Here is a 25749-nt window from a genome sequence, read left to right as displayed (position 1 = left end):
TAATAATTGACCTATTGCAGTGTGATTAACAACAGCACAGTTTTCGAAGAATACTTTATCAATCTAAGTTTATTTATTGTTTTGCTTTAGTGTACCTTTAAAGCACGTGTGTCAAGTCAGAGAAGATATTTTCGGGCTACGAAAATGGAACGGGGGGGGGGGGGGGGGGGTAGGAGGGAAGCGATGTAGGCGGGCTGTCAGGCGAAGATGGAGAGGGGGTGATCTTGGCCGCTATATTACTGTAGTGGTTGTGACTGTGATACTGCATCCAGTGGACTTATTAGTGCTTACATTACCGCCAATAAGGGTTTTTATGCAGTACACGTTGCCTACATATGTCGTGTACCAACACTGCACTGGGACCACGGTCGCACAAGTTTTACCGGCGAGGACCCGCGTTTGTGTAAACGCACATATTAAACAAAGAGGTAAGAAAAATGTCGCATCTCATTATTTCAAATAAAAACCCATAACGCTTGCAAAAAAAAAAAAAAGACAGCGAGGATTATATTTTAGGGTTTATTATCTGCGAGTTGTAATTTATCGCAGCAATATTTCTGAGGTCTTAACTGCATACATGCACTTTCGAGAGATGACGTCACCACTACTTGGAGATGTTCGCTATGCTATGAAACATTTTGCAATGATTAATACTAATGCAAATGACCGAACTTTGAACAGGTCATGGAAACACACAACAAACGGGGAAAAAAAAAACGGAAATGCAGCTGTTTTTTTTTTTTTCTGTTAATCCCATTTTTTTTCGTTAAATTCAGGCAAGTGCATTTTAATTAGGATGGATGAGCTGTTCATACAGGCCAAGAATTGCCTTTACTAACGCACACACACATTACATTTTCGCAGAATTCTTTACTTCAGAACTGGAGCCTATGGCGCTCGACGTGCGTCAGCATTAGTTTAAGGGCGTTCATTTGAAATACGCGCCAGTATACTGCTTGGTTTCTTTTCCTTTGCTTTGTAGCGCGCCGAGGCGGCAAACGTACAGCTGTTCACCGTCGCGTCCGTGCAGGCGTGTGTTCAAATACATTTACCCGGAGCAAGGGCGCAACAAAACGTGCAGCTCAACGCGAAAGGCGCCGAAGCCAGCTCGAGACAAGCCGTAGGCGGCCGTTTTCATTTCCACGGGCAGTACTTTTCCGCGTAATTCGGCCCACGTGTAATACATTTTCTCCAGCAAGAATGGCGAAGGCTACATTCCGCCAACGTGGGAACAAGTTCTGAGACTCAGGCGGCGTCGTCTGCTCGCGCTCGGACGTCGTCTGCTATATACCTGCTCGGCGCACCTTGGCGGAGCGGCGATGAGCTACAACATCGAGGGTGCGAAAGTATTTGCCACCGTCAGCTACACTTTATATTTATATATATATTAGTAGCTCTCATAGCGCGGATGTGACGACCTAATTTTATTTTGCTTAGTCGCTTATTTATTTGTCTCCTAAGTTTTTCCGGCGCTTTCTATATAGTCTTCGCCCCGCTATTTAGACGTATACGCATATGCTTCGCCTTTCTAACAGGCTCGTAAAAACACTTTAATTTCATCGTATATATATATATATATATATATATATATATATATATATATGTGTGTGTGTGTGTGTGTGTGTGTGTGTGTGTGTGTGTGTGTGTGTGTGTGTGTGTGTGTGTGTGTGTGTGTGGGACGTTGTGTTGCTGATACACAGGAGGCTGCAACAGCCGCATTCCAGTGGAGGCGAGATACAAAAAAAAAAAAAAAAAAAGACGCACGTACGGCGTATACTGTGCATTTGTTGCACCTTAAGCGTCCCCAGGTGGTTAATATCAATCGGAAGGCTCCACGATATGCAGCGTTTCTCATAACCTACTGCACAGTTTAGGGACGTGAAATACATGTATATACAGCGTGGATTTAACGGAATCGCATTGCTGCTAGAGTAGTAGACCCTTGTTCCTCGTCATTTTTGTTATATAAACTGCAGAAGCTAAAAATTGTGGACGCGAACAGTTTAGCCTGCGCAATGAAGTATACAAGGACAGACCGAGGTTCGATAGCCGGCTTGACATATTGCATTTTCTTGTAGAGAGCGCAGCATGCAGAAAAGGGCGAAGACAAACTTGGAATCAGGCAGGCGACAGTGAAATGACGTGAACAAGACAAGGACGAAGACAATGCCATTTGCCATTTCACTGCTCTGCTCTGCTATCTGAATTTGCGCTTTTTACACGTTTACCGATACGGCGTAGCCAAGAACTATAGTCAGCCATTCATTCTGTGCAAGCTCAGAATCCAAACTCGTCCTGACTTTTCTTTGTACGCAGGGCAGACAGCCTATATGCAAACTTTGGCTGCACCATTTTAAATGAACACTTCTGAGAAACACGAAATTTATAGATCGGTGTTTCTCAAACTTTTCCAGTACGTGACCCCTTTTAAAAGTGCCAAACCTGCCCCCCCCCCCCCCCCCCCCCTACCCTTGACCCCTCTCTTCATGAACCTTCTGAAAATGTACTTTTTTTTTCAACATTTACATTTTAATTATATTAATACACATTAACCGCAGCAGGTAGAGTTACGTCCAAAATGCCTGTTAATGTTTTTTGAACATGGATTGATTTAATCGTGTATTTTAATGACAAGGATGTATATATAGTTTAGCCCATGATGCTCGGATTTCAAGAGTAAGATTTAGCTCGGGGCCAACTCGGATGCCACCTATTAAACTACATGTAAAACGCAGAAACGCCTTTATGAAGTAACCCCTTGGCCAATTTTAATGAAACGTGTTGTATTTGAGAGAGAAAATTAAATTCTAGCGAGTGTCGGAACTGCATTTTTATTTAGAGCCTGGAATGTTTTTAGAAATATTGCCGAAAATTGGTATACGTAAAAAAAATAGAAGCGCACAATTTACAAATGCGTAAGTCTACTCAAAAAGCAAGTATCACTTTCCTGTAAACTGCATCTGTTAGTATGTAAAGCGGAAAAAATTTTATATATCTGAAATTACAGCTTACTTGAATAGTGTGTTCGAGTGTTTTTCAAAAGTCCTACTCCCATATATTAACGGCATATTTCATAACGCTGTACAATGTGTCGATTTTTCCCGCATTAGTTGCATTATTAGGTGTAGTTTACAGAATTGCGATATCAATTTTCATTGCTGAGTTACATAGCTGTAGAAGTGATAGCTTCGTTTTTTTTTCTTAATCTTGAGATTTTCAATAATTTTTATTTAAGAAATGATGGACTAAATCAAAATTCCTCTGCAACAGTCACTAGATTCTCACTTTTTTTTAGATGCAATAAAGCTCATCAAATTCGGTGTATAGTGGTTGCCGGGAAAAATGATTTCTACGTTCCCATGTGTTTAGATAAGTAGTTTCCGAGCTAAAGCATCCTCTTAAAGGGGCCCTGAACCAACCCTCGGGCTTGGTAAAATAACACAGTCCGCAGGTAGCATACGCTGCTGTGAACATCTCAACCAAGCTTTGCTGTCGTACGCGGTGCGTGGCGCTCACCTCTCTCTCAAACGCTCTCTTTTCAACAGAATATTTTAACCTATGTTCCTTACTCTATTCTGGGCACTTTATTTCGTAATAAAACGGATTCCCGTCGTCGTCGTCATCATCATCATCATCATCATATATTTATGTCCACTGCAGGACGAAGGCCTCTCCCTGCGATCTCCATTTACCCCTGTCTTGCAATAGCTGATTCCAACTTGCGCCTGCAAATTTCCTAACTTCATCGCCCCACCGAGTTTTCTGCCGTCCTCGACTGCGCTTCCCTTCTCTTGGTATCCGTTCTGTAACTCTAATGGTCCACCGGTTATCCATCCTACGCATTACATGGCCTGCCCAGCTCTATTTCTTCCGCTTAATGTCAACTGGAATATCGGCTATCCCCGTTTGTTCTCTGATCTACACCGCTCTCTTCCTGTCTCTTAGCTTTAGGCCTAGAATTTTTCGTTCCATCGCTTTTTGTGCGGTCCTTAACTTGTTCTCGAGCTTCTTTGTTAACCTCCAAATTTCTGACCCATATGTTAGCTCCGGTAGGATGCAATGATCGTACACTTTTCTTTTCAACGACAGTGGTAAGCTCCCAGTCAGGATTTGACAATGCCTGCCGTATGCACTCCAACCCAATTTTATTCTTCTGTAAATTTTTTTCTCATGATCAGGGTCCCATGTGAGTAATTGACCTAGGTAAACGTACTCGTTTAGATCCTGAATTCTGGTTCCCTTACCAGGCTATTGAACATTATGTTTGTCTTCTGCATATTAATCTTCAACCCCACTCTTACACTTTCTCGGTTAAGGTCCTCAATCATTTGCTGTAATTCGTCCACATTGTTGCTGAATAGGACAATACATGTCATCTGCAAACCGAAGGTTGTTGAGATATTCGCCGTTGATCCTCACTCCTAAGCCTTCCCAGTCTAAGAGCTTGAATACTTCTTCTAAGCATGCAGTGAATAAATAGCATTGGAGAGATTGTGTCTCCTTGCCTGACCCCTTTCTTGATAGGTATCTTTCTACTTTTCTTGTGGAGAACCAAGGTTGCTGTGCAATCCTTGTAGATATTTGCCAAGATATTCACGTATGCCTCCTGTACTCCTTGATTACACAATGCCCCTATGACTGCTGGTATTTCTACTGAAGCAAATGCTTTTTCATGATCTATGAAAGCCATATAGAGAGGTTGATTGTACTCCGCAGATTTCTCGATTACCTGATTGATGACATGGATATGATCCATCGTAGAATATCCCTTCCTGAAGCCAGCCTGTTCTCTCGGTTTACTGAAGTCAAGTGTCGCCCTGAATCTATTGGAAATTATCTTGGTGAATATCTTATACAATACTGAAAGCAAGATAACGGGTCTATAATTCTTCAATTCTTAAACGTCTCCCTTCTTATGGATGAGTATAATGTTGGCGTTCTTCCAGCTTTCCGGTACACTTTAAGTCGTGAGTCATTGCGCATAAAGGGCCGCAAGCTTTTCAAGCATGATATCTCCTCCATCTTTGATTAAATCGACTGTTATTCCATCTTCTCCAGCAGCTTTTCCCCTGGTCATGTCTTTCAATGCCCTTCTAACTTCATCGCTAGTTATAGAAGCAGCCTCTGTATCCTGTTCATCACTACTTCGAATGAAAGTAGCTTGGCTGCTCTGGGAACTGTACAGTTCAGTGTAGAATTTTTCCGCTGCTTTTACTTTCATAGAAATTTCTGATGATATTATCTTGCTTATCTTTCAGTGCATACATTTTGCCTTGTCCTATGCCAAGTTTTCTTCTCACTGATTTCATGCTGCATCCATATTTTACTGCTTCCTCAATCTTTTCCACGTTATAATTTCGGATATATCCCTTACTTTCTTCTTGTTGGTCAGTTTCGACAGTTCAGCGAATTCTATCTGATCTCTCGAGTTTGACACTTTCATGTTTTGCCGTTTCTTTATCTACGCTACGTAGCCGACCACAGCTGCCAATAGCAGCCGCGTATGGGAATCCGTTTCCAATAAAGAAACTAATTCCCATACGCGGCTGCTATTGGCAGCTGCGGTCGGCTACGTAGTGTAGATACCGCGGTCGCCGCGCGGGGTTACGCCGCGAGTCTACTGGAAAAGCGCACTGCGGCTCGCTGAGGACAACCGCGTTTGGCTTAAGTTTAGCGCGACGTAGGCACCAAAATCGGAAGGCATGGCGTCTACGTTAACATCCAAAATGAAATTTGAACTCCGCGCCACGGTGACATTAGGAGGCGGAGCGTTGTGGCCACGCCCCACTCCGCGCTAGCCTTCGTAGTGCAAGGCACTGAAGCTGGAGGGCCACAGTGGAGGCCGTGTTTGATTGCCAACAAGTCCGCTTCTGCTGAACTAATTGAAACACTTTTTGCAGCAAATTATTTCTGAATTAGCCTATTTTAACTTCAAATGCCTCTCTTCACTTAGATAAAAAGTGGTTCAGGGCCCCTTTAAATGCGACAGCATTTCTTTGGCTACCTCTCAGGCAAAATTTCGTCTCGTCTCGCACCGATAAACGAAAGAGTGTGAACAGAGAAGGGAATAGTTTAAAGCTTGACGTCAAAGGTTGGTAAGAGGCATTGACGTCATTGGTGACAATGGTAATTGGAACCTCCGTGACCCCCAGAAAAAATGGCTCACGATTCATCCTTCGGTCATGACCCGATGTTTGAAAAACACTGATCTAGATAGATAAACTATTCTTGAAGAACTAAAAGTTTGCTGATTTCGCGGTAATATGTTGGTTATTAGAAGAGAGAATGTTGATCAAAGTACCAGTTTTGAATTTCGCGCCGAAATCCCAGGGCTACACGTCAGTGTGACGTCACAGATTTCCAAGTCTAAATTTTTGCATTTGGGCCGTTGTAATTCACGAAGACTCATTGCAACTTCCCAAGTTCAGTCTTTGGCTTTTCTAGAATACCTTGTAGTTTATTTTCTCCTATGAATATTAAACCAAGCCCGAGCAGAAGCCGTCGAAATGCGTGACGTCATGACGAGCTGGTGCGGGAACTTCAAGACGGTGTCGCCACCACATTGTCGTTATTACATCTTTGCTGGCTTACTGTCCTCTCGCTGTAAGCGTAGATATTTCTGGCATTGTACAAGGATAATTTGCTAACACAGCTAAAAATAATTTTTCTCTTTGGTGTCCCTACAGCTCAAACGTTCGGGAACACCGTCTCGAAAATTAAAGTTTATTTCATCATCATCATCATCTTTGGTGTCCCTATATCACGAAAATATTTCGACAGTGAGGTGTGTGCACAGCATTTACAAAACCCGCAAAGAAAGTGATAGAGTAAAACAATTGCGCGTTTATCCTTTCCCAGAGTTTCTTTCCCCCTATTCCCCCCCCCCCCCCCCCCCCACTATCATCACTTTTTCTTTTGTTTATATAACCGAAGACATTTCTTTGTTCATCTTTTTTAAACAGAGTCATGGGTCCTCGCTGGATCGTGTTACGAAGGTAAGAATGCAAGATAGATGTGGGGAAAGAGGGAGGAAGAGTAGTATGTACCGTGCGTGCTATTTTGCAAGTGAAAAAAATAAAAAAAATAGAGGTGCGCGGATAAGCGAAGTTTCGATCTCGAATCGAATAGTCAGGGTTATTCGATTCGTATTATATTCAGGATTTTGATGCTTAAAATTTTCAAGTATTTGTCTATGAGAATTGTTTTAAGAATTGTATAAAAAAGAAATACTACAAGGCGTTTCACATATGCGCTGTTAATACCATGTCTATCGGAAATGCTGAGCCAATACTCAGGGGCACCGGTTTCTGAGGCAACGCGTGGAACAGCATTTCCTCCTTTATTTTCCCCGTTCTTCACAAAATGTACACTTATTTGGGTAGCATAGAATGTGAAATATGGTTAACAAATTTTGACAAGAAAATTAACTTGTGAACTTCACTATGGTATCAATGAAGCGGTGTACATGTATTTCTTTTATAGTGAATAATTCATTCGAGATTTTTTCTAGCCGATCACCTTTCATGAAAACGTATAAAAAAAGCACCAAAAATAATGAGTTGGCAAGCATACAACGTTTAGAGTAGACCTGAGTAACCAATTTTAATCGCCCTGTTCCGTCTGAATATATGCGCCTTGCAGGCGGGTGTTTGGCTGCTACAAATGGTGTTGTGACGTAACGAGTCGTGGAGAGTCACCGGATAAACACAAGAAGGGTTGTTTACGTATAATCGTAAGGTTATGTACACGAAAATATCTGCGACAGCGTTCGGCAGATATGTACTCAATATGTGCGCAAACTATAAGCCGAACGTATAAGCCAAAAAAGAACTTTGCGGCTTATACGAAAATTAAATGAAGCACCTCAATTTTGAGGCTTCTGTGGCGCCGCTGAACGGCATTTTCAGAAAGCGTACGCTGTCGGAAGTGACGTTTTTGCCAGCGCTTCCTTCAGACCGCTTCAGACAGGCGGCCTTTGTTTTTTTTTATTTTTCTGGATAATGGGGTGTTCGTTTGCTTCACCTCGAATTTATTAGACTTGATGGGCCCGCTGATTTTGCGAGGATAGCGTCACGGAGCGCATTAAGCTGGGCGTGTAGGTAAGAATAACTTGTTTTTAATCTTGACGTTCTGCCGAGTCCAGGGCGCTTGTCTTGTTATCAAGGGAGGATCCGGTACCGTTCCATGGAGGATTTTCGGGACGCTTGGAGTGCTTGGCATTGATAAGTTGCATTCTTACTGTGTCTGCAGTCTTACCCGCTGGTTATTCTTCGTCCCGGCAGTGATCGGAACTCTCAGTCGTTAGGCGTGGTATCTAGGCACGCAGAAACGCGTATTGATCACGAAGTGACCATTAGCTGATGAATGGCAGCCTTGAATGCCTCGTTCAATAGCGCGAATAGCCGGTTGTAACGTTCTGATGTGTCTCCTAATCACGTCGTACTCACTCTTGGATAGCGCACATCTTGCCGTACGAAGTACGAGACTTTCCTGCGTATTGCGATTTTCAATCTCGTTATTGACCCAAGTTCGGGGGAGTATTTAGCCAGTGGAAAGTGGTGACACGGCACACGTCATCCGCTCCAGCTGCATAATCGTATTGTGAAGGGGGCCTGTTTAATTTTGTGTAACACCTTTACTAGAGAGCAAGGAGGAGGGGATAGTGATAATTGAATAGGCGATGGACGTAACCTATTCCAATTATTTATAATGATCGCGTCAGCTGTCTTTCAAAATGACATATGAAACAGGTATATCGTGGGAAGCAAACTCTCTCTGGCTTGGCCGTGGAGTATAAGCCGCACGAATCGGATTAGCAAAAGCGATTGAAAGGGAGTAGCTTTGGTGAGTGAAGCAACCGCAATCGTTAAACAAGACCCACAGATACTAAACAAAAGTTGAAGTGCTGAATGTTCTCAAATACACAACAATCGCGCTAGTTTTTAAGTTGTACGGGGCATTTGAAACATTTGCGTGTTGATGACTTCCTTACGTGGTATTGTGAAACCAAACTGAAACATCTGGTAGCACTAGGCAATGTGGTATATTGCTTTTGCTGTTGAAATCTGATTGCTCATATGTGGTACAAATTCATCAAGTCACCTCACATGTTCACATGTGCTGTACTTGAACACGACTACGTTTTGATTGCATTAGTCCTGAAACAAATGGAAAAATACTATGTTTATCAACTGCAGCAATATTTAGTCAACAACTTTATGCTGACGCACCGACTAGCCATTCCAGGGGCAGTCTATTTGGAATTGTGTATGGTTTGCATCAAGTATAGGAGTGGTGGCTGTCCAGAGGGGTCTAAAGAGCCCCTAGAGAGCTCACTGTATTGTTCAAGAGCTTCAGCGAGCAATAGAAGCTTTGAATCTCAGTGCCATTGTCTGCCTTTTGATTGCCTATCCTTCATGTTGAGAAACTCTTGGTTAGTTTCTGTGAATGGCAGATGCTTAAGTTTGTGAAGACTGCCTAGCTTGGCAAAAGCTAATGATAGTGTGTGTGTGTTTATATTGCACTGGACAGTAGGCTTCAGAAGAGCCACATTCGGACATTCCTGTGGAATAGCTTGCTAGTTTTGCTTGCCGAGTTCTGTTGTTCAAGCTGTTGGGGTGTCGCCACTCGCAGGGATGACCGAAGTGTCGTCACCCAGCCACAGTGCGGACGCTGGACGCGAGTTTGAAGACGACCTGCGCAAGGCTCTGGACGAAGCGCCCCCATTAAACGAGAGTCGAGACGTGGTTCACTCTGGAGGCGCAATGCCTCACCCGGAAGGTCATCGGCCCGCCAGTCAACAGCAGCGGAGTAATGTGCCGCCGAGTTCGTTCAGTTCACCCTGGGCTGCTCAGCCACCTGGTGAGCATAACTGGCACTTTGATTGAGTGATAAGTGGCCAAGGAGTTCTAAGCATAAGGCCGCTATTCAGTTTCCTGCTGTGGCGTGGTGGCCATTTCTATTGAGGTTGATTTCAAGTGTGCATGTATGCTGAGATTGTAATGCGCACTAAATAGTTAGGCTTTGCAAGGATTAATCTGCAGCTTTGCTCCTATATCATGAATATTTGGCACCACCGCCTTTTTTTTTTTACTCAGCTGCCCAAGAGGCAGATTAGCCCTCCCAATTGAAGTAGTTGTAACGTTTGAATAAGGTTCCTTGGTCGTTCCCGATCGACACTTTTCAATCGGGCTCTTTCACCATCTATTCCTAAGTACTGGAGTCAACAACTATTTTTCAAGTCATTCTTTTATCTTGGGAATCTCCAAAAGCATTATCAAGGTGCTCTGTCTGCTTGAGATGAGGGGCCTTGCCCTTTGCTTGGAAGAGTCAAAGAAGAAGTTGCTGTCGAAGCATATTTGGGAATGTAGGGACAAATTTAGTGTGGTGCTTTTGTAGCCCAGATGTAGTTTGTGACGCATTTTGACACCAATGCATCTCTTCTTTCCTTTTGCTTGCCCTCTTGAGCCCTTCCATACACCTTGCATGGATTAAAGCCAAACACAGGGGGAGTATGACCAGTTTTTAGGAAGCTATTGAGGTTCAGTAAACATTGACATCCTTCATTTTTGTACTGTTTTGTTTGTAGAGGAATGAAGAGTTGTTAGTGTGGAAGCTGATGTGGAACAGATCAAAAGAGGCCTCTGAGCGAGGAAGGGAGAGACTGCTCAAAGACCTGGTACCAGGGTTTTATCGGGCACTAAACAAGTGTGAATGCCATGTTAATGCCTAAAGTTTCTTAAAGCTGGAGGTTTTGTGCCTGGAATCTGGAATAAAAAAGAAGTGTGCCTGTCAATAGCTTGTGCATCTGCCTTGTTTCCACTAGAAGGTCATGGTTGGTGGTCTTGGTTGTCAGTATAGGCATAGTCCCTTAATAGCTTTTTCTGGTCACGAAACTCCCGCCTCACTTTGATATAGAGCCAGCGCCTGCCGCAAGGGGCGCCATAGTAAAAGAAAGGCCACCTAGCCGAGCGGCTGGCGCAGGCGGCGGTATTTTTTTCTGCTCTGGTGGCGTTGCGACCGAAAGCCCAGCTTCTTTTCGATTTTATTTACATTCTATTTTGTCATTGCAGTTACAGTATCCAAACTTGAACATCTGAGACTGTTTTCTAACCGAAATCAAGGCGCTTACAAAAAGTAAACAATCTCAAAGTCGGCTGGCGGCTCCGTGTGTTAGCAGACGACGCGCATAGAATTGTTCTTACTGAGAAATCTGCCGTTGGTTGGCCCAACTGGATTCGATTAAAAACTTTTAAGCGACTTTTATGCGCTGTACAAAGAATAAGACAGCGGCGTGGCGTTGCCAGTAAACGACAACCTGAGCTCAAGGTCGTGTGCTGTTACTGCAGATATTCCGATTGCACTCGAGCCGTTCAGGCGATGGTGACAGATTCTAATCGCACGTAACATAAAATGTTCTATTACGTCAGAATTAGTTTGGAACAGGTACATAGGCAGATCGTAGCCGTGAATGAAACGCTTGCTTGAAGGGAAGTATTGTCATTTTTCATGTATCTGCAAGCTTTGCTAGTTTTCGTGCGTATTATTTCAAATGTGCGACAAAGTTTTCAAACCCGATTTTTGTTGTCAATATACGCTTTGAAAACCCAAACAGATTATTAAGCCCAACTGACTCAGCACTGCGCTTATTAATCTCTAACTCGCACAAGCAGAGTGACGAGGATTGATGGACCGTTGCACTCACTACCATACCTCCTTGGCGAACTGCGACACATAATAGTATTCGAATCACGAGCTTTCTTTGAAGCAAATGTAGCCGTTCTAACTCGCGAAAATGCTTATGAGAAATAACATTTAATTTTCGCTTTCACTCAGCACTGCTGTAGTGTAGAGCTCAGAAACGATCTGAAAGTTGTATTGACACAGAAAACTGCCATCTTGTTTTTTTTGCCTGTTGCACTAAGTTCCTAATGTCCCGTTCATCACGGCTGGAAGCCTGCTTTGCTTCAGGAAACAAAATTACTTCTGTGGCATGGCCCCTTTGTAAGCCGCGCAGTGCTGAGGTAGCAACTTTAAGCAAATGTTAGAATTGTCAGTAGCTGTTGCTATCAGCATGCGAAATGCATAGGCAAGAACTCAAACTAAGTGGTTATGCGAATAATTTGCCGTCTATAAATATCAACACACACAGTGCAATCATGGTTACAGGTCATAAATATTTTATTGTTTAAACCAGAAAGTTTTTATATGTGCTTATGTCCTCATGGAGGTCCTAATAGGCACTGATTATATTTGCAATATATAAATGAAAATGCAACAAATCTTGTAATCAGAACAGGCTACTGAGAATCACACGCACACACGCACGCACACAGGCCACCGAGAATACAAGGAATGGCGTAGGCCTAGGCGCGGTTTGTCCCTCGGCAACGATATACAGTGTCACCGTTTACGTGAAATCGTCCGTACGGAGATGGATGATGGATGAAAGTGCTTCGTGCACACACGCACATGCTTGGACTCGAAGCTGAAATCGTCTGTTTCTTGCCGTGGTATGCCTTGCTTCCAATTGTGGAAGTGCTCACGAACACTCGGCATGCAAAATAGCGATACCTTTTCGGTAGTGACTTTGTAGCCGGAACGGCCCCCCGGCACACAACATTTGAACGGCATCGTCAGGCGAACGTGCCACTTCAATTGTATAATGCAAGAATTCGGATCTTGCCTAAAAATCAATCACAAATATAAAGTACGCGTCCAAACTTTCAGCCCACGCCGGCCGCATCTGCAGTCTCTCCGGGTTTAACACGGAGAAAGGTGGCCTCTCAGCTGTGGTGGTGCTGCGGCGCCTTCATGCGGCCTATCAAGTTCTCCCATAGAGTGACGGCGGAGTTTCGTGACCAGAAAAGTATTGAGGGACTATGGTATAGGGCTGTCATTAGCATACTTTGACAGTAGAGTGTTATATGAATTCTTGTTACTAGATATCTGATAATTGGTAGATATTGGCTTAATTCCTCTTTAGGTCTACCGCTTTCACAAGCACAAACCCTTGTTGCATGCTTTTTTAATAGCGAAGGTTTTTTGCTTACAAGGCTGCATGTGACGAGTGGAATGAAATTACATTTAGGTGTATCTTAACTCAACTCAAGAGTTTTGAGCAAAAAAAAAAAAAAAATGTTCTGAATACTTGAATTGACAGACGTGGTACACAAATGTACTTACAAGCTTTCGTGTCCTTCATTGCCATGTGCCAGCACCCTTTATTTTGGCACATCTTGTGTCGTTTCTTCATCTTCTTGCACTTCCGAATGCCAGTCTGTGCAGGAGAGGAAAATGTAATGCTGCATACTATGACTGGCTACACTTGCCTTGAACACGATCACTTGCTGCCAGCAGAGCAAGTGCATTTGTTGCAGAGTTTGGCGCTGAGTGAACTGTTATAAGTGCTGGTTGGGGCATCATAGTAAACTGGAAATGGCTTCGTTTTTTGTGAAATTGAGCGAATAAATTTTCTTGTTTCTTGCAAGTGAAAAATGAGGCTTGTGGATTCCTGCTTGGGTGTGGACTCCCTGCAGTGAGACACGGTACATGCTGCTGTTTACTGCTACTCATTGTTCACTACTTGGTCTATTCATCTGTCTTTTACGTGCACAAGCCTGCTCATCGCTCTTCATTTTGAGAGCCAAATATTCGTCCTGTGGCATCGTAGCATAGTAAGAGGACAAAAAGTATAATAGGCTGCCAGTGCCATCTATAGGGAGGCACATGAAATGTTACACTGAGGAGTGGGATACCCTGTCCTGTGCATTGGGCAGTGTAGAGATTCTTAACTGTTGAATGCACCATGTAGCCATTAATATTTAGATAGATCTATCCTACTGTGCAACGTTACATGCAGATTGCCCTAAGCAGCACAAGTACTTTCATGAAACATTAAAAATCTACAATTCATCCAAATTGAACATGTGAAAGGTGAACAGGGGCTCCATATTTTGCAGTTGAATTGTTTCCACAAAAATGTTGCAAAAGATATGAACACTGCAGCTTTAGCTCATGAACTGCAACCCATGATCAGATGTATTTCCAACTTCTTGGCTATTGATAGAAAGTGAGATTGTTAGCTGTTGCCTGTAGTCTCAAGGAACAAGGCATATAGAAAATTTCCAAATGCTGTATGAGTATTATCTTCATGAAGCAGGCTGCCCAAACATCAAAGGACATGTATCACTTCATCCTTTTTTGCATATTTGCGAAGCATGTAGTAGTTGCAGCTTGAGTGCGCAGTTGTGCAAGAACTATATACAGGTTTATTGTTCTTGGCATGTAGAGCATTATATTCCACTTTTGTGTCTTCCACACACATCCCCTTTTGCTTGTGCTAAAATAATGTAAACTAACTTTCTTGAAGGAATGACTTAAAGGAAAGAATGTTGTGGGTTATTTTTGAAATCACACTTTGCCAAGGTCCGAAACTGCAGAATTTTAGACTGATGCTAGAAACTACGGAACTTATGTTTGTTGTTTACAACACAAAAAAATGTATTGGCAAGAAAGACACTGTCCTTTATGGCACATTCCTCAAACAGGCCGCCGATGAGGACTTGCAGTGCACACGTCTCTGTTGTGCTTTGCTAGCAGCCCTTTCTTTTTATTGACCGCAGCAACCACAAGTGTACCGCTTACGACACCAAGTCCAGTGCAGAATGGCAGCGACCCCCGGGTGACCAAGGCTGGCCAGTCCAAGATTGACTACCTCCGCCAATGGAGCGTCTCCACTTACAAGTGCACAAGGCAGATGCTCTCAGAGAAGCTAGGGAAGGTGCGGTTGCTCTGTATTGCCTCACAATCCTTCTGTTGCAGCTGTAGAGCTTTTTGCAATACTATCTAGAAAGAAATTTGGTGCCACTGTCTAAGGGAGTTTCTTAAAATGCCCTGTCATGCCACAAGAATGCTGGGATACTTTTCTTGAACATGGACCAGCCTAAAACTTGGTCATCACTGTACCATAAAGCTTTTACTGTGTTAAGTGTTCATGAAACAAGTACAGTGGAACCTCGATTATACGTCCCCCGGATATGCGACGATATTTTAAGACAAATTGGTTTGGTCCCGGCAAAACCCCCATAGAAATAAATGTATTAAAAACCTCGATTATACGACGCAATTTTACGCTGACTCTGCCTCGTACAATGCCTCTGTCGGTAACGTCCGAGAAAAAAAAGAAAAAAAAAAACCCTAAGCAGACGGAGGCTGGCACGTGAGTACACTGCAGCCGGCTGATAACGGGTGTGCAGTACCGTATTCACACGAATGTAACGTGACCGCGATTGCAACGCGAGGGGCCCACGGCGGCCGCATTTCAATAGGGGCGAAATCCGAAAAAAACACCCGTGTTAAAGAAATCGCAGGATTTAGAGCATTTGTTTTAAAATGGCCAATTTTGCTCTTATTCGACTGCAACGCGAGGGTTGAGTTCAAGCAATGAAAATCATGAAAAATATGTGCGTTACATCAATAAATACGGTAATTTCTTTATAATTTAATCTGTCTTCCTTCGAGCAGTGCAGGTTCATGCCGCGGGCTTATTCAGGCGGTCTGTACCTGTTTTTTGGGCAAGACTGAGCATCACTGCCTATATTCTTAGTTTTTCGATTATACGACGGTTTTGGTGGTCCCCTGAAAGTCTTATAATTGGGGTTCCACCGTATATTGGTTGTGCCATGATACTCCTTGCATTAATGCTTACTTACTACATGTAACAAGCAAATGATGGATAATAAAAATGTCCTGTTTGAACTGGCTCACAGAAAGGGCGGGCCTTCTCATCTCTCCTCTAAATTCAGTGCCTTGAAGGTGGTACTGTTGGCATTTGATATTATGGGCTACAGGCAGTTTGCAGGCTGTGTGTTTGGGACACCTGGTCCAGAAGAAATACGTGGTAGCTTTCATCTAGACATATGTAACTGTGCCAGCATCATTCACGGAATAATGAAGAGCACACAAGCACTACAGGAGAGACTGCAATGCTGGGCCGGTATTTTGTAGTGATGACTTTAAAGTAATAAGGCCTTTTCGCGCTTTGTCAGTGGTCAGAGCGACGGTCCGCTCACGTTATCAACGGGATCAGCCGACCGTGAGCAGTGGATGATAAGACTATTCTAAAATAAGTCATAAGGCATCGCTACAAAATCGCGGCCCTGTATGCTCTGTTTTCCGTGTGCGTGTGGCCACTTTCGCACATCCCGTCAATCACACTATTACAGGTAAATATGACAAACCAACAAGGCTATGCTTCCATGTTAACATTGATATCGGCAGTGGCATACTAGTGGTGGAACAGCTGTGCCAATTGTGCCAAGAGCAACCATAGCGCCATCTGCCTCCAAAACAACATTTAAGTGGAAAATTGCACAAAGCCTTCGCCAAATGAAGCGTAAAAATCAAAGCCCCCTTTCATTGATGCTGCTTGGGTAGTAGAACTGAAACCAAAGCCTAAAGCATGCCATTGTTATGGTCCTTAACGTGGAAGTGCTGTTTTCGTGCTTTCATTACAATTCTTTCTGGCAGATATTACAGTGTACTACCATTGTACTGTTTTTCTGTTTGTGCCGTTTGTGCTGCAGTTAGGTATTTCTTGTACTAGCGTGGCATGGGACTCACTCAAGGCAGCTGTCGAATCAAAAAGAAGTCTCGAATAACGTCCGGTTGCACATTGTTTAGCATTTATACTTGGCGCTATGACTTTAATATGTAATGTGTGTATTCAACCGCTCACATTTAATTTGCTTGCTTACGAGTAGGGACCTTCCTTGCAACTCTCCATGATTGGAAAAACAGATTTTGTGGTTCTAGTAATGTAATTGAATTTCACATTTTTCACGGCACAGTATTGCTGGAGAAATCGTGCATGTGAGAGTGGGAACCTGTGGACGTCTTCCGTATAACTTAGGTTTAGTTGTGCACGTCCTGTGGCGTGGTCTTGTTGACATGCTCTGATCTTCAAAAATTTTTGTCCTTGATCGCTTGGAAAGCGTGAAAGCGTGTGCATATACCACATGGAAAGCACGCTATATGCACAGGGAAAGTCATTCTACTGAAAAGAAAGATCCCTGCTAAGCCCAAGGGTGCGGTATCGAATCCCGGCGGCATTTTGATGGGGGTGAAATGCAAAAATTGCAATGTACATTGCATTGGGTGCACATTAACGAACCTTAGATGGTCAGAATTAATCCAGGGTCCCCCACCACGTCGTGCCTCATAATCGGATTGTAATTTTTGCATGTAACACCCCAGAAGTAATAAATAATAAATTCTATTAACAATTTATGAAACCAGTTAAGTAATATTAGCCTGAATGCCTGACTGATGCGCATAAAGCCATCTCTGCTATATTGTCTATTTCAGTTAAAATTTAGACCATGGTTCGCTGTACCAAATCAGATTTTTGCCTGCATGGAAGCGCCAGAAGGTCAAATGGCTGTTCCACCAGTGCATACACATTCAAGCAACTTACATTGTTAACAAAGTCTTCAGCCTTTTGTTTTGCTATACAGTGGAATCTCGTTGATACGATCTTCACGGGAACCGGAAAATAAAGCGTATCATCCGAAAATCATATTAGCCAACCAAATCGTATTATCGAGAAAAGAAAAAGAAACATATTATCCCAAAAAACGTATTATGCAGAATCGTATCAATGTGATTTTACTGTAATTGGGCACCTCTGCCAAGCTTGCCGAAGCTGAAGTTTGGTTGTTTCTTTCAAACCGCAGGGTACAAGGACGGTGGACACCGAGCTGGAAGCTCAGATTGAACAGTTGCGGGACACGCAGGCGAAGTACTTGCACGTGCTGCGCCTGGCGCGTGCCCTCGCCTCGCATTTCCACCAGGTGCGTCCTTGTTTGTGTCGTTTACCATTTCAATGCTTCACTGTCACTGCGGAGCAGTAGTGGATATCAGTTAGTCGTTTAAAGCAAAGCTTTCTTTGTGGAGTTGGATTGGTTTTGATGCTGTGGTAATCAGTTGGACTGCGTTACTGAAGAGGTTACTTCTCTGCTTTACTGAGAGTTACTGCAGAAGTTGCATTAAAATCAAAGCTTTCTTTGTGGTATTTAATGCGTTTATAGGCTGCTGTCATTTGGTGGTGTTTGAACTGTGGTGGTGAGGGTTCAGGCAGTTAGGAGAGGGAAAGGGAACAGGGTTAAGTGGAGGAACGCTACCGTATTTGCTGGATTCTTATGTGAGCGTTTTTGAGCAATATTTATTAACTACAGCATGTGTATTTTAGTGCAGTATGAAATCAAATTTCCAATAGTGACAGTCTGTTGTAACTGGCATGAAAAATTGCTGTAATCCAGCCGAAGCCACACGTCACTGCAGCTGTAGGAGCTGTGGCATTGTGTATGGGCTTCGTAAGTTCATTAGGCTGCCGTGGTGTTCGAGGTGTTTAAGAAATGTGGTTTCTCAACTGCCATAGAGGGCACTCTGGGCTATTGTTAGTCTGGGCTATTGGGCTATTGAATACTCTGGGCTATTGATAGTAATAAGGAGGCAACAGTGACAATGAATGATAATGCAGTAAAATTCCTTTTTTCAAGTGAAAACAAATTGCCTTTACTCTTTCTCTTAGCATCAAAATACGGTGAATCAACAATCAAGGGCATTGCATTTCTCATACTTTGCAGCACGAAAATCGGGGTGCATGTTACCATTGAAGGCGCGTTAGAGTAAATTTGGTAATGCGTGTAGTTTGGTTGGCACAGGGCGATGGATATATAGCGAGAAGGCAGTGTGGTGGCGATTGGTAGGCGCAAGCAGTGACATACGTCATAAGGCTGCAGTGGACACAAAAGCTTCGCTTGCACCAGTTCCACTGTGCATGGGATCTGAAAGTTTTTCTTCTCTTCCTTTTCTCCCTAGGTGGTTCATACTCAGGGCTGCCTGGCAGAAGCATTCCAGGAGCTTGCACACCGCAGCCCACCGCTGCAGGACGAGTTCCGATACAATGCCGAGGCGCAGCGGTCACTGAGCAAGAATGGCGAGACGCTGCTCGGGGCGCTCAACTTCTTTGTCTCCTCCCTGGCCACCCTTTGCCACAAGACCATCGACGACACGCTCCTGACGGTGCGACTGTACGAGAGCGCACGCCTGGAGTACGACGCCTACCGCACAGACCTCGAGGAGCTCACCCAGGGCACGCAGGGCACAGCCATCTCCTCCAAGATGGACGAGGCCCAGCGCAACTTTGCCATCCACCGGGACAAATACGAGAAGCTCAAGGCCGACGTCACAATCAAGATGAAGTTTCTTGAAGAGAACAAGGTGACTTCTTCATCTCAAGGCGTGCTCCCATGCACTATTCTATTACTCTGTTTACTACTATAACACATACAAACCAGCTCAAGTTTGGTCTCTTTGTAGCTTGGTTCTGGAACAGTGGTTCTAATCATGAGTGTGTTTATGAACTCTTGTTACATAGTAAAAAAAGTTAAACAGGGGGAAGTATCTGCGCACTACACATGGCGTTGGATTACCAACTGTAGCTCTGTTCACAGCGCTGCTTGCAGTATATGTGCTTGCTATTAAAGGGACACTGAAGAGGAATATGTAATGAATGTTTGGCTATACAGTTAAACCTGGATATAACGAAATTGAAAAATTCCCGAAAAACTTCGTTATGAAGAGGATTTCGTTATATGCAGGTTAGGCACGAAAATTCGAAAAAGAAACGCTTACCGTATTTACTCGATTCTAACGCGCTGTCGATTTTAACGCGCACCCGTTTTCCGTTTTCGTCGAACCACTCATCCTTGGAATGTCACACCAGGGATGCGTGGACGCGTGTCGTTTCGCACAAGCGCGAGGCATCGGAAACGAAGAGCGAGCGTCACGATGGCGTCGTAGCGTCGTATAGTATTACAGTAGAACCCCGCTGTTACGTTCCCAGGGGCTGCGTTTTCCCGGCTGTTACGTTGTTTTCAGCCGGTCCCTGCACAGCTCCCATAGAACCCAATGCATTGGTAACCCCGCTGTTGCGCCGCAACTGTGGGACCGTTCCCGCATCATACGTTGTGAACTGCCACCCCGTGCCGGCCCGAGCGGCCATTTTGACTTTTCATGTCGCTTGGCTTGGTGGCTTGACGATGGCATTGGCTGCCCAAAGTGCCGGGGGCGACAACTATGATGTATTTTCGGTTTCCGCCAGCAAAAGTATGGCCCTTGAGATCCGTATTTTCTACATAAAGATGGTGTCTATGACGCGTTGTGGCCCTAAAATTGGTTTTGTCTCATAGATGTTCCGTATTAAGTCCAAGGGCGATAACACAGTCGCCGTGCGCCGTATGCTGTATGTGCGAGTCAAAACATGCTAGAGGAGTCGACGACCGTGTCTAAAGCTTGCGCCCTCAAGAAAGAAAAGCAGGGAGGAAGCGTGCCTTCTTCCGTTGGGCTCCAGGCACCAGCGAGGTGGGAGGGATAGTGGGCGGCGTTGTACTGTACTCTGGAATCAACTGCGCTGGTGGCGCGCGGTCGCGCGGGCCGTATCTTAAACGCGATCTGCGTTGGGGCAGAGTCTAGGCAGTGTAGGTGCGTCGGCTGCTCGTAGTTTTGAGCGTGCTGTGTGTTCTCGGCGCTCAGTTTGTGTTAGACAACAGCACGAAGGTCACTTCGCTCGCTTCTGCAGCAGCGCTTCCACACGCCGCCAGCGTTTGACAGCGCATGTCTGCGCTCATCGAGTGTGATGTGTCACAGCGTCTGCCAGCGCGTCGGCAACATCAACTGTAGAAGGAGAGTGCGGCTTGGAGGCCTAGGCCAGGTACAGCAAGCGGCAGGATCAGGTTTGAATGAAGGGAGGGGGAAAGGTCACGCCCGCGGCGGCAAGATCGCCGGGCTGAGGGATGCAGGCCCACCTCGCACACGCTCGCACGCACGCACACGTGCGCTCGCTTCACATTCCGTAGCGGCGGAGAAGATGCTTCCGGTTGCTGCTCGCGCAAAAATGACAATTTGAGGCGAAATCTCTAGGTTGTTGGCGGGGAAAATTCGTTATTTTGAGGGGGTCTCCCGCTGCCACTTCGTTACGTAGAGGTCTCACATACATGTGCTTCTATGGAGTAATGGCGAGGAATAGAAAAACTTCGTTATATCCAGGAATTCATTATATGGAGGTTCGTTATAAGCAGGTTTAACTGTAATAGTAAATTCATGCTGGCAGATTATTTTAATTGAAGCTGTATTTGTATGCTAATAGAGCTTGAAGGTTGTGTGGCAATTCCACACTTAAATTCCCGAACCAGCTCTCCATGGCCTGATATATTGTAGCAACATCTGCTTGGCTCTAGTTAATCGTTTATAGAGGCAAGATAAAACTGTTATGTTGCATTCAAAAGTAGTGAGCATAAGCTTGAGTTAGCAACTTCTGTGAACTCCTTGCACAAACAGAGCCTAGAGGCATGAAAATATGGCGAAACTTGCAGCGTCACACTGATGTCATTGCACAGACATTCTGGCACAAAGTTCAGAGAGGGGAATTTGGCCTTCGCTTTTTTCCATGAATAATCACCCTTTTTTTTGGCAAACGGATGCAAGTAGGGTTCTATCAGTAAGCGCTAAATCAGTTTACAGTACAGTGTTTATCTCAAATTATTTTACAGTTTAGTGTTAGTCTCGTGTGTTCATTAAGCCACGAAGAATAATAGTTTTGGGTGAATTGGTACTGCATTATTTATTGTAGTTACCATACGAAAAATGAGGGCAAAGGGAAGAGACGGAGCTACACAGCTAGTGCTATGTGTGTCCCGGTCAATTCCTTTTGTCCTCGTTTTTTGTACGCTACCTACACAAAATCCAACGGGCAGTTTCAGGTGCACTGTCCTCAGGTGGCGTTTTCTGTTTTGCCACAACCTTGCAGGTGAAGGTGATGCACAAGCAGTTGCTGCTGTTCCACAACGCGGTGTCATCTTACTTTTCGGGCAACCAGGCCTCTCTTGAGGCCACCCTCAAGCAGTTCAACATCAAGGTGAAGAACCCAAACTCCAACTCCCCGTCCTGGCTGGAGCAGTGAGGCTCGCGACAGCTTGGGCCTAGTCTCTGGCGTCGGCCTCTCTTGTCTCTCTCTCTCTCTCTCTCGCTCGGCCTGTCTTTGGGACGATTACACCAGTGATCATTCTGTCGGGAGGGGATGGGTGTGAGATGAGTCGGCACACCGTGCTTTGATGCTGGCCTTGGAGGGTTGTTCAGACTCCTTTTTTTTTTTTTTGCTCTCTCTCTCTTAGTTTCAAAGGCCACTGCTGTGTTGCATGTGTCTACACTGTCAGACAGACGCATATTTTTGGAAGGTGCATGACCGAGCAAGTTGGGAGAGCAGGTGCAGTATACAATGTAGCTATTGGAGCTGTTGCGCAGCTGTTTTCTGTTGTGGAAGTCTTGAAAGTGCAGGTGCACACGTACCGTTTCCGATATACTTTCGTTAACAACCTTCACCACTTCAGCACCCTTTGTGCTGCTTCTTCTTTATCTGTTTTTTGTTGTGTGATAAGGGAAATGTTGTTCTTTTGTACCACTGCATTGACACCTGCCATTGATGTTTGGTATGACAACACACGTAGTATAATTGCTACAGTTTCTTGTATCTAAATGCTTGGAATGTTACAATGCACTGAATCATGGCAAGGGTATGAGATGGCAGCCATCAATGCCATATTTTGTGGAAGTCACAAGACAGGATATGTGTGTATCCTGGTCACTTGTAATTGAATGGCAGGGCCCTGCACAAATGTGTTGCAGGTACAGTGTTTCTGTTTATTTTCATGTAGCAGTGCATCATTGGTAGCCCCATGTTTGATATTCGGCACATTTTGTATGGTACCAACCATGTGGCTCCTCAGTTCTGTAATATGCAACCCCCCCTCCCCCCACCTTTTTTTTATTAAGTTAGTCTTACTCAATGCTGCCCCATTCACTGTGAATGCTCAGTAGCGCCATCAGCGTTTCCTGTGTTGTTTGTTTTCATTTTGCAGCGATGGTGGCGTGGTGTGTAGCCATCTGGTTTGCACTGCACGGCTGCGGTGTTTCTTCCCTGAGGTTGTGACCGAAACTTGTGTGTGACGTTCAGGGTGCCCAATGCCACGGTTTCCACTTGTCTGCTAACACTGTCGATGCACTGTGGTAGCATGTGTTTGTCAAAAGACAAGGGCAAATGAAAGAAGCCTAGCACCATCCTTCTCTTCTGTGTGGTTCACATGACTGTTTCTACTGAATGAAAGAAAAACTTCGGGCAGAAAGCAAAAAGAAAGGCATGCAAAGGGTGATCGTGCAGTTAAATTTTTGAGTTGAGCTTATTTGTTATCATGTCACACTGCTTTGGGACCAGGTTGATGACATCATAACTTATCTGATCTTTAAATTTCACATTGCTCATCTGCAATATTGTGCACACTTGTTTTCCACGCTCAGCCCTCATTTTCAATATCTCCAAGAGTATCATAGCATCTTCAATGCTGAAGTCCACAGAGCTACTTATTTATTTCTCCTATGTTACCAAAATTTTGCTTTTATTATTGTATAGTCTCCAAAAGGCACAATGAAGACGATTATCATTAAGCTGCATATGCCTGGTTCATTACTGTGATCTGCAAGTAGATAGCTCAAGAAAACTTCAGGAAGTGTCCACATGGAAGCCATTGTGACACTGCACACTGAGGGTTGCCCAGAGCTGGGAGGACATCGTAAATGCTGTATGGAGCACATAATTGCCTTCCTGTCATGATGCTGCAAAATGTGATCGATTTCGAAGGTAGCTGTGGCCTATACATGCTTCATCTTGCCAATTCCATGAACTTCTGGGAAAGATAGCAAGTCATGTCAGCCATATATGAGCAACAGCAGGGAGAAGGGCTTGTTTAATGTCCGCCAACAATCCTCCCATGTGCAAGTCAGCTGAATAGAATTATCACAGTAAAATTAGCGGCGCACATTGTACACGAAGCATTGCACCTCAGGACGCGAAGCATTGCACCGCATTCTTGTTCTTCATTGGCAGGTGTGTTCCATAGCTTTTGTTGCAGGCGGTGAGACAGAATGCAGACAATTTTGATTGCAGTATTAAGCATAGCATTTTCACTAACATTTTACCTGGTTTACTTTCTTCTCTCATTCTTAGATTTTTCCTTTTCTTTACTCGAGCATCTAGTTTTCCTGATAAGGGAATACTTCTCGCTTTGTATTTGCCAGAGAAACAATACTTTAGTCTGATGTTTTGACATGTGTCATACAACCATGTCGTCTTCGTTAGCATTCCACTCTGCCAACATATCAAGTGAGGCGGCGTTTGCTGGGCACTCTTTTCAGTGCGAGATGAAATGATGTAGGAGTTGGTGTGGTTAAATTAGAAAGGCTTGCCTCGTCATGGTGGCCAGCTCATTTACTAACTGAGACATTGTGGTTTATTGTTTGCTTCTTGTATATATATATATTAGGTGTAGTTTATTTGTAGGCAAATTGGAGTTTAATTTCTTCATGTTATGTCGGATGCTCTTGCTTGGAATGACCCTTTGAAAGGAGTGCATTTAGTTTTAGGATTTTTAGCTTTTCCTTTTCTTTCTGTTCCTTGTGAATTTCCAGCATTATTTTTTGTTCTTTGTTTTGTTTTTACAGACACATTAAGGAAAGGCGGGGCCACCAACATCTTTTACATCTCAGGAGGTGTAGACAGGTTGTCCAACTTTTCATAGTTACGTGGAAAGGCTGATGTAATCGCCTAGTGGAGCACAATTCTGTGACTCTTAAAATGCTCTGTTTGCCTTCTTTTTTTTTTTTCTGACCTGTTGTCTGTATGTGTTGCTTCTTATTGCACACCTCTAATTTGTTGCAGCCATTCCTCTAGTCAGAAATTTGCGCAGTTGCCATAGCTTTGCCCAAGGCATAATGGATTTCGTTTTGTGTGTGCGTGTATATAAGGGTAAAGACAGTAAAAGATTGCTCTCTGCTGGTGCCTCTATCAAGCTTATAGCGTACTGTGTTTGTAGACAACAGATCTTTATGTGTTCAAAAAAGTTTTTTTTGCTTTTTTACACTTCTTACTAAAGTGCAGCGTGAGTGTTCACGCTCTAACCGTTGTGGCAGGTCGTCACGTGGAGGTCGGCAAGTGCTATACTTGGGCTAGATTGGTGTGTGTGTGTTCTTCTAGAAGTCAGAACAGTGGCAGAACAGTTTTGGCCTTTTAGCTGTGGCCACTGTTTTTGAAGCCTTTTAACTAAACACTGTCTGGCTTAGCTTTGCACTTGGCTTGCCTTTTTACTCCAGTTGTCATGCTCTTTGGTTGACTATGAGATTTTTGTTATTTAAGAGGAATGCATTTATAAGTTAGGACCTGTTTTTAAAGCATAGGTTTGTGTTAAGCAATTTTTCTCTTGCATAGGGTGAAAAAAAAAAAAAAAATGTGCGAGGAATAGCAGACGTTCTACATACATCTGCTGTGTTTGCAACGGACTTATGCATGATGGTGCATGAGCACAGCCTTGCAACTGTTTTTTTTTTTTTTTTAATCTGAAAATACTAAGTCCTTCTCTTGCATTGGCATGCCTCACTCATGTGCCAGTTTACGTTCAATAGATTCCTTTTCCTTCATTCAATTCAAGAAGATTGCTTATTCTAGGCTTTCACGAGCAGATGTTCTAGGTAGTAATAATGATTGCTTCAAATTTTTTGTTCAGCAGCTACAAAGATTGTCTCTCTTAGACTTGCATTGCTTGAGGCAGCAGAGTAAAGTTGCAGCATAATGTCTATTAA

General features: G+C 43.9%; 1 protein-coding gene across 4 annotated transcripts; it reads left to right on the top strand.

Moving 5' to 3' along the window:
* The first annotated feature begins 1104 nt into the window (after nucleotides 1-1104).
* Nucleotides 1105-25372, top strand: LOC119449679 (arfaptin-2). 4 transcript variants are annotated; one of them, XM_037712906.2, is made up of 9 exons: nucleotides 1106-1338; nucleotides 6963-6995; nucleotides 9634-9861; nucleotides 13491-13547; nucleotides 14625-14782; nucleotides 17736-17852; nucleotides 18883-19284; nucleotides 21872-21979; nucleotides 24616-25372. In XM_037712906.2, exons 1-9 carry the CDS (start codon nucleotides 1320-1322, stop codon nucleotides 24622-24624), a joined length of 1131 nt encoding a protein of 376 aa, XP_037568834.1. In that variant the 5' UTR covers nucleotides 1106-1319; the 3' UTR covers nucleotides 24625-25372. The 4 variants fall into 4 exon arrangements, with proteins under 4 accessions (XP_037568832.1, XP_037568834.1, XP_037568836.1 ...); XM_037712904.2 differs by having other exon boundaries at nucleotides 1105-1338; nucleotides 21872-25372; XM_037712908.2 differs by lacking the exon at nucleotides 13491-13547 and having other exon boundaries at nucleotides 1108-1338; nucleotides 21872-25372.
* The last annotated feature ends 377 nt before the right edge of the window (nucleotides 25373-25749 follow it).

Source organism: Dermacentor silvarum, chromosome 4 (assembly GCF_013339745.2).
Source record: "Dermacentor silvarum isolate Dsil-2018 chromosome 4, BIME_Dsil_1.4, whole genome shotgun sequence".
NCBI lineage: Eukaryota > Metazoa > Arthropoda > Arachnida > Ixodida > Ixodidae > Dermacentor > Dermacentor silvarum.
This window is presented reverse-complemented; position numbering and strand designations above follow the sequence as displayed.

Coding starts and splice junctions, on each gene's coding strand:
- LOC119449679 (XM_037712904.2), top strand. Junction 14,783..17,735: donor TCTCAGAGAAGCTAGGGAAG/GTGCGGTTGCTC, acceptor TTCAAACCGCAG/GGTACAAGGACGGTGGACAC. Junction 17,853..18,882: donor TCGCCTCGCATTTCCACCAG/GTGCGTCCTTGT, acceptor TTTTCTCCCTAG/GTGGTTCATACTCAGGGCTG.